This window comes from Perca fluviatilis, chromosome 2, assembly GCF_010015445.1.
Source record: "Perca fluviatilis chromosome 2, GENO_Pfluv_1.0, whole genome shotgun sequence".
NCBI lineage: Eukaryota > Metazoa > Chordata > Actinopteri > Perciformes > Percidae > Perca > Perca fluviatilis.
This window is the reverse complement of record NC_053113.1, coordinates 23,289,329-23,296,414: the sequence shown is the minus strand read 5'-3', so window position 1 is coordinate 23,296,414 and position 7,086 is coordinate 23,289,329. Positions and strand designations below refer to the sequence as shown.

At 40.1% G+C, this 7,086-nt stretch overlaps 2 protein-coding genes across 2 annotated transcripts; one reads left to right on the top strand and one right to left on the bottom strand.

The window, feature by feature from the left end:
- Nucleotides 1–2,094: 2,094 nt before the first annotated feature.
- Nucleotides 2,095–4,782, bottom strand: rps25 (ribosomal protein S25). Its single transcript, XM_039782073.1, has 5 exons — nt 4,654–4,782; nt 3,995–4,084; nt 3,686–3,869; nt 2,241–2,351; nt 2,095–2,155 (listed from the first exon to the last, which is right to left on the bottom strand). Exons 1-4 carry the CDS (start codon nt 4,654–4,656, stop codon nt 2,245–2,247), a joined length of 384 nt encoding a protein of 127 aa, XP_039638007.1. The 5' UTR covers nt 4,657–4,782; the 3' UTR covers nt 2,095–2,155; nt 2,241–2,244.
- A 169-nt stretch (nt 4,783–4,951) lies between these two features.
- Nucleotides 4,952–7,019, top strand: trappc4 (trafficking protein particle complex subunit 4). Its single transcript, XM_039782060.1, has 5 exons — nt 4,952–5,157; nt 5,496–5,670; nt 6,166–6,269; nt 6,490–6,616; nt 6,731–7,019. Exons 1-5 carry the CDS (start codon nt 4,983–4,985, stop codon nt 6,807–6,809), a joined length of 660 nt encoding a protein of 219 aa, XP_039637994.1. The 5' UTR covers nt 4,952–4,982; the 3' UTR covers nt 6,810–7,019.
- Nucleotides 7,020–7,086: the final 67 nt, after the last annotated feature.

Sequence of the window (7,086 nt, the reverse complement as noted above, 5' to 3'; positions counted from 1 at the left end):
AGGCTTATATGACCGTACCATTACATGGGATCTGGTGACCTCACTAAATTCCCAGCATAGCTCCACCCACCTTCAACATGTGCAGAGGAGTCAACCACAATAACTAAAAACACCAGTGTCAACCATTGACCTATATATAATATGTCAACCTGTTCTTACTCCCAACCCGTCAAATACGGCAGCTTAGTCAGTGGCCCCTCAGCGTCTGATACTGATGCACGAGGCGCCCTTTAGTGTCTGTATGAGATAGTCTTTAAACTAACTGCAATGTAAACCTATCCGCGGCAATATTAGACACTCAACGCAACTGCTTGATGGGGCCGCTGTGAAATTACATAGTATAAAAAGCGACAAAGTCCTTTCACCCAGGAGACCGCTGTGCAAGTCCTGTTGGTCAACATTGACTTATTCTTACAAGTTAACTACGTACTTACATAACCCTATTACATAACCAACCACAATCTTGTGTAGTTTTGTTGCCTAAACCTAACCTGACTGCACTATCCCAAATTATAGAAACATGAGTTCCATGTTAAGCGTTTGAGTCCAGAACCTTTGCAGCATGTCATCCCCTCTCCCCTACTTTTCCTGTCTGTCTCTGACTTAAAAAAAGCAGAAATGCCAAAAGAACTATACAAAAAAAGATGGATTTCTGTATCACACAGGCACCTTCATTGTGCAATCCAAACACAGCATAGAGGGTTAAAGAGATCGACAGCAGTATGTCTGTTCCACTACATTAATGACAATTGATTTAGCGAAAATCTTTACATGACAGGTTTTTAAGATACGGAAAATGCAGACAGACTTATGAAGAATTCAGTTATTTGGTCTGCTAAAAAACCACCAGCGAGTTTCATAGTGAGGAAAGACCTCCATTGAAAAATAGGTAGTAATATCTCTGTTCTCACAGGCAGATGCTGGAGGAGCTGATGGGTGGTGCATCTATCAGTGGCATAAATCCTGCAGCTTGTTTTGCCGTTGCTGCTCGAGGTAGTGCTGAGCAGTGACAAAGGGACATCTGACAGCATCCATCTCATGACTCCTGTGTCTTTCATGCCCTGAGCAAACAGTGGGGCTAGCTTCATTTCTTATCAATATCTCATAGCTTTTCACTGCCTGTGGCATTAACAGACAATTGGAAGACATAAATGATAAATCTCTTGCGCCAAGTTACAAATAATCTATTTTACACTGAAAACAAGATCAGTTAAGTCAAGATGTCCCTTTGGATTTATTGGATGACAACACTAAGAACATGTGTACATTCAGCAGAACTGAGGACTTTAAAACCAAGGACACTGATAAGTAACACACGCGCAAATGAGATGTGAATGCATCCGGTTGCATATGCCCGAGTGCCTCAGTGTGCTGTTTTGAGCATATGCCTGGAAAGCTTCGAATGAACCCACACTGTGCATTTTCAAAATATCCCAAACCAGGTATTTCTATTTTTCCAGTGTCCACAAGAAAGGGGATAGATTCCCATCCACAACAATCAAGGCACACTGCTTTGAAGTTTAAAAGGTTGAAAGCCTTTATCGTAGCTAGATATTAAAAAAACTGGACCAACGCGTATCATTTAGACACAATAGTAAAGCCCTTTTAACTTTTGTACATAATGAAGCAATGCGCCTTTAGTTTTAGAGGCACCCATTCCCTTTTTTTAGGACGTTTGCCTACATGTACACCTGTTGTGTTCTATCACAGTCAGTTCCAAGTAGTGCCTCCTGTTTATACTGTTTTGCAACTTTGTTTTGAATCTGAATTTTTGTACACAGCACAGATTATGATTGCCCATCAGGACATTTGTCCTTTGCAGTTAACTCATAATTTTAACATTAAGCAAGCCAGTACCTTGGTCTAGTGCAAAGGCATGCGATATTACCTTAATTTATACCAGACGTACCTACTCCTTTCCTGTGCACAAGCACCAACTGAATAGTGTTGTGATCGAGCAACTTTGTTTTCCCATTTACAGAGCCAGGGCTGTGTTTGACCACTGACACATTTTTCACATAGTTGTAGAAGTGACAGAACCAGCAGGTAATCCAGTTACTGACACATGAACAGTAAACAAATACACAGCTGCGATTTTGTCTTTACAGTTTTTATTCATCTTTTATTACAAACAGCTCAGAGGAAACAGGAGAACCTGCAAGACAGGAAAAAAAGCTGCAGGTCAGTGGATGCAGCAAAAACAAAGACAAACTCAGACAGATGTACAGTTTCTGTTGTACCTGATCATGCTTTCTCTGCTGCTTTCTCTGCTGCCGCCTCCTCATCACCACCCTTGGTGTTACGTGTGTAAATCAGCTGGGCTCTGTGTTTGGACACCAGTTTGATCATGCCTGGAAGACAACAGGATCATGTTCTGTGAGCATACTCATTTTTACCCACACATTAACCATTTCATGTTCACTTATTTTAGTTATCCTGCACTGAAACTCACTTGACCAGTAAACCTGTGTAACAGATCATTTTACATGTCAGTGAAAAGTGTCTAAATGTCTCAGGTTCAGAGTTAAAAGACCTTGTTATCTTCTGAGCTATTTGTATACGCATATTATAGAACAAGTGTAAACACAAGTGTATGCATTTCAGCTACGCAGTTGATCCAGGCATTGCATCTCAAAATCCGTATGACCACAGCCTTTCAACATGACAGAAATCCTGCAGTTTAAGAACAAATTAATTTTGGCACCAGTAATTATAAAGAGAATGTTTCAAGGGTCATTACTGTAGCCTATTTGAGTGCCAATGAGAAGTCAGTGAAATGTGAAGGGTAACCCGATTCATCCAAAGTTCCTACTTCAATTATTTTTGCAATTCAATTAAAAAAATTAGGCAAACACTTAGCAAACGGTTCTTTGTTACAGGCGGCATATACAAAAGACACTGATCCAAGTTCACCATTAGACATCTTAACAGTTTGCATGACATCTGGTGGGATGAAAGTACTTACTATAACTTTTGAAATAGCATTCACTTTTATACTTCTTGCTTTCATCTAGCAATTCATACTTTAAATATTTCAAAGAGGAGAGTCTAAAGGTTTTCAAAAAATAAATATATATTATTTTGGAACAAAATGAGGCATGGATATGTAGCGTGAGCCTTTATAAATGTTACGACACAGCCAACGTGCAGTGCTGATGATTCTGAGACATACTGATGGGATGAGCTTAATGTAGCATCGCAATATTGTAGATGACAAAACATGTTATTGCGGCTGTTAGAACCATCTCCACCTCTAACGCAAAAGATGTATTCTGGTAGATGAGATAACTTGAGGTCAAAGGAAATGTTTAGCACAGCTTCAATTTAACTCATTCACTTTTCCAAGGTGATAAAACATTAATTGTAAATATTTATGGACATTGTATATGACATTGTTCTGCCTTTTGGATAAATTCCACTTTTCACCCCCCCCCCCCAAAAAAAAAAATTCTGTGTAATTCTGTGTAACAATTAAACAGTCACAATTTTTTTACCTGAACCAAAACTGAGCATATACACCACCAGAAGATGTGTGGTAGGTGCAAACCACACCCTGGCCAGTGGCATCCTATCAAGACCATCTCCCAATGTGTTAACCAAAACGCAAATATATATTTGATTTGGATGCAGATATTTTGTCTGATCCAGTGTGCAACCATAGCCCCCTAACGAGCAGACAATTCACCTTTGCTAAGCAGCTCCTGGAGGGCGTTCCTGGCCAGGGAGCCACGGATCTTCAGCCTCTCAGACACAACAGCGGGGGTGATGAGCTTGTAGTTTGGGACTTCTTTGTACAACTTTTCGTAGGTTGCCTTGTCGAAGAGGACCAGGTTGTTGAGCTTATCCCTTACTTTTCCCTTGGACCACTTCTGCTCAGAATCACACAATATTGTTGCCATGATTAAGAAAGCTCTATACTGCACTTGATCAAAAAGTATTCAGCACAACACATCATAAGTGAAAGGCCAATTCTGGATCATTAACCAGCGCATACCTTCTTCTTGGCTTTGCCTCCGGACTTGTTGACTGGGTCCTTGTCCTTCTTGGACTTCCCAGAGTCCTTCTTCTTATCCTGCTTGGGAGGCTGAAAACAGAAGACAACAAGTTTGACACTCAGACTGGGGCTACATGTGGGACACGTCAGTACATGCTTTAATGTTCGTGTATTTAAGTATAAAGATGCTTTTGCAGTAACGTTAAGGTAATGGGAGACAATAGCAGCAGCCTGAGGTTAACTCATCTGGCCGGCATGGGTTGGCCTTGTCTGCATCCTCAAAGCGTTTTAAGCCTCACGATTAGCATTGGTTATTTTCATTGTTAAAATAAACGTACTATTGTAACGTTAGCTAGCTAGTAGGACACGAATGTTAAGAGTCATGTGTACATTTATATAGTTATTTACGCGGAATTGTTGGGTTCATTTGCTGTAACGTTCACCAGTGTAGCATTAAAGCATGGTGGAGCTAACTAGCCAGCCAGCCGCTTAATGAGTGAAATTTAACAACGTCATGCTTCATCCACACACTCTTGACACAGCGTAGGAAAGCACATTGCTATCGTCAATTAATCCGAATAATTATAACTCGACCTAAGTAACAGAAACATGGATTTTGTTTAATTTGTTTCGACAAAACGTGTAATAACTGTCCTCACCATGTTTCCTCGTCAAGATGTCGGAGCGAAAGGAAGTTCACCCGTGCGAGAGCCCCTTAGACAACCCGTATATGCGGAAAGGGATTAGGGAGTTATGGGAAACTGAGTTTTTCCGTGTTTTGTTGTCTTAAATAATTTTGAGAATTTTTATCGGCTCACCAAACTGCTGCATAGCACTTATATCAGTATACTTGAGATCAATACGAAGGTAAAAAAATAAATAATCAAAAAGCCAAACTAGCAAAACATGAACTCATTTAGATTTTTAATGTCTTTTGACACGTTAAGGTCACGTGACACTTTTGTCAGCTGGGCAGGACGTTGCAAAGATGGTGATCTTTAGTGTGTATGTGGTGAACAAGGCTGGAGGTTTAATTTACCAATATGACAATTATGTCCCGAGAGCGGAGGCCGAGAAAACATTTAGCTATCCTTTAGATCTAGTGCTGAAGCACCACGATGAAAAGGTCGTCGTATCGTTTGGACAACGGGACGGAATCAGAGGTAATGTTTTAGAGCATAGTAACGTTACGTCAGTTCATTTCGCTAGCTACCGTCACTCAAGACTTGAAACCTAAACAAATACGTAAATGTGTTAATAAATGGACCAGTCATCTATGCCAAGCGCTTAATTAGATTGCAGGTATTTGGATAGTTTCCTATTGATTTGCTAAAATGTCCCTACGCTGTCTCTCTGTCTGCATGATTCATTTTACATTGAAAGTAGCCTTATTGTACATGTGGAAATTCATTAGGATTTTCTGTAGCGTAAGTATTTCGTCATTAGACTGTGTTACTTCTCAAAGTCTGACTCTAAACTGTATCGTGTTGTCATTCTCCAGTGGGCCATGCAGTGCTGTCCATCAATGGAGTTGATGTGCTTGGCAAAAACACAGCAGACGGAAAGGACACCCTTGAATATTTAAAGGATCCCTCAAATTACCCAGTGTCTATTCGCTTTGGACGGGCACGCCTGAGCTCCAATGAGAAGCTGATGCTGGCATCCATGTTCCACTCGTAAGTCATATCCATGTTTCACAGGGAACTCTGGGTCTAATGTGTTTCTAACTAGGGACAAACAGACCTGTCTTTTTCTACCCTGACTCCAATTCTGATACCCAAACTCAGGGCTCTGCCAATACTGAGTGCTCCAATTCTAGTGCTTTTTTCTCCTAACTGGAACCAATATAGATCATTCCTCTCAGTGTACAGTAATGAGATGCTGTAAAGACACATTAATTCATATCTATAAGTGGAGACCTTTGTCCTTTTTAAGCTTGTGCACATTTAAATTAAGGTAAAAGGCTTTATTCAGTTTAATTACATGCATCTGCATCTCTTCCCCAAAGTACTTCACCTGTGCTTGGCTCGATGTTCAAACCTACTGCTAGTTTCACAGTAAAGGCCTACCATTTTGTGAAGCATAAGCCTCATGTGGTTCAGTCATTTTGATATTGGCTTAATGATCCCGATCCCAAGCATTAAATTGTCTATTTTTGTGTTGCTACCCAGGTTGTTTGCTATAGGTTCACAGCTGTCTCCTGACGTTGGCAGTTCAGGGATTGAGATGCTAGAAACGGATGTCTTCAAACTCCACTGCTTCCAGACTCTCACAGGTCAGTAGTTCAAGTGAGTGTTACTGTAGGCGAAACAAAGACCCATGCAATAAGCCATTATTAGAAAAAAAGCAGACAATGATATTGAGTCCCTTTTTAAAAAAAATAAATAAAATAAATCTACCCACTCAGTAACATCCTTATGAAACGACAACATGACACTTTCACCTATTGTATATTTGACAGTAGTGACATCTTTCTCATTCCTCTGTTCTTTCAGGGATAAAGTTCATTGTGCTGGCGGACCCTCGGCAATCTGGTATCGATGCCCTATTGAGGAAGATTTATGAGATCTATTCAGATTTTGCCCTCAAGAACCCGTTTTATTCTCTGGAAATGCCAATCAGGTAATGGAAAGAATCAGGATGATGTTGCCTTTCAATCTGTGGTGTTTTTATCTGTTTTTTACACTCACTCCAATTGTGTGTGTCCTGCTATCACTGTACATTTTTGATTTCCAGGTGTGAACTCTTTGACCAGAATCTGAAGGGTGCACTGGAGATTGCAGAGAAAGCTGGCAACTTTGGAGCTGGATCTTGAGCTAGATAAGACTAGATGGAAGGTGCTATGATTTCTAACCACAACAGATTCACTCACTTCATATGAAGGTGGTTTAAGTTCAGGTGGTGGGGGGGAAAAAAACAAGTGGATTTTCTTTTTTATTAAGTTGGTATCGGACTGGCAATTAACAAATTGTAAATAGTTTGTTTTGTAAATACTTGAAGATTAAATACCATACTGTCTTTAAAAGTTTCATTTATGTTTTTTGGCTGCATATACTGTATATTGAATTAATGAGGGACCTAACTATAGTCTT

Coding starts and splice junctions, on each gene's coding strand:
- rps25 (XM_039782073.1), bottom strand. Junction 3,870..3,994: donor GAGGCAAAGCCAAGAAGAAG/GTATGCGCTGGT, acceptor GATTCTGAGCAG/AAGTGGTCCAAGGGAAAAGT. Junction 2,352..3,685: donor CCAGGAGCTGCTTAGCAAAG/GTGAATTGTCTG, acceptor GTTGTCTTCCAG/GCATGATCAAACTGGTGTCC.
- trappc4 (XM_039782060.1), top strand. CDS start 4,983: ATGGTGATCTTTAGTGTGTATGTGGTGAACAAGGCTGGAGGTTTAATT. Junction 6,270..6,489: donor CTGCTTCCAGACTCTCACAG/GTCAGTAGTTCA, acceptor CTGTTCTTTCAG/GGATAAAGTTCATTGTGCTG. Junction 6,617..6,730: donor TCTCTGGAAATGCCAATCAG/GTAATGGAAAGA, acceptor TTTGATTTCCAG/GTGTGAACTCTTTGACCAGA.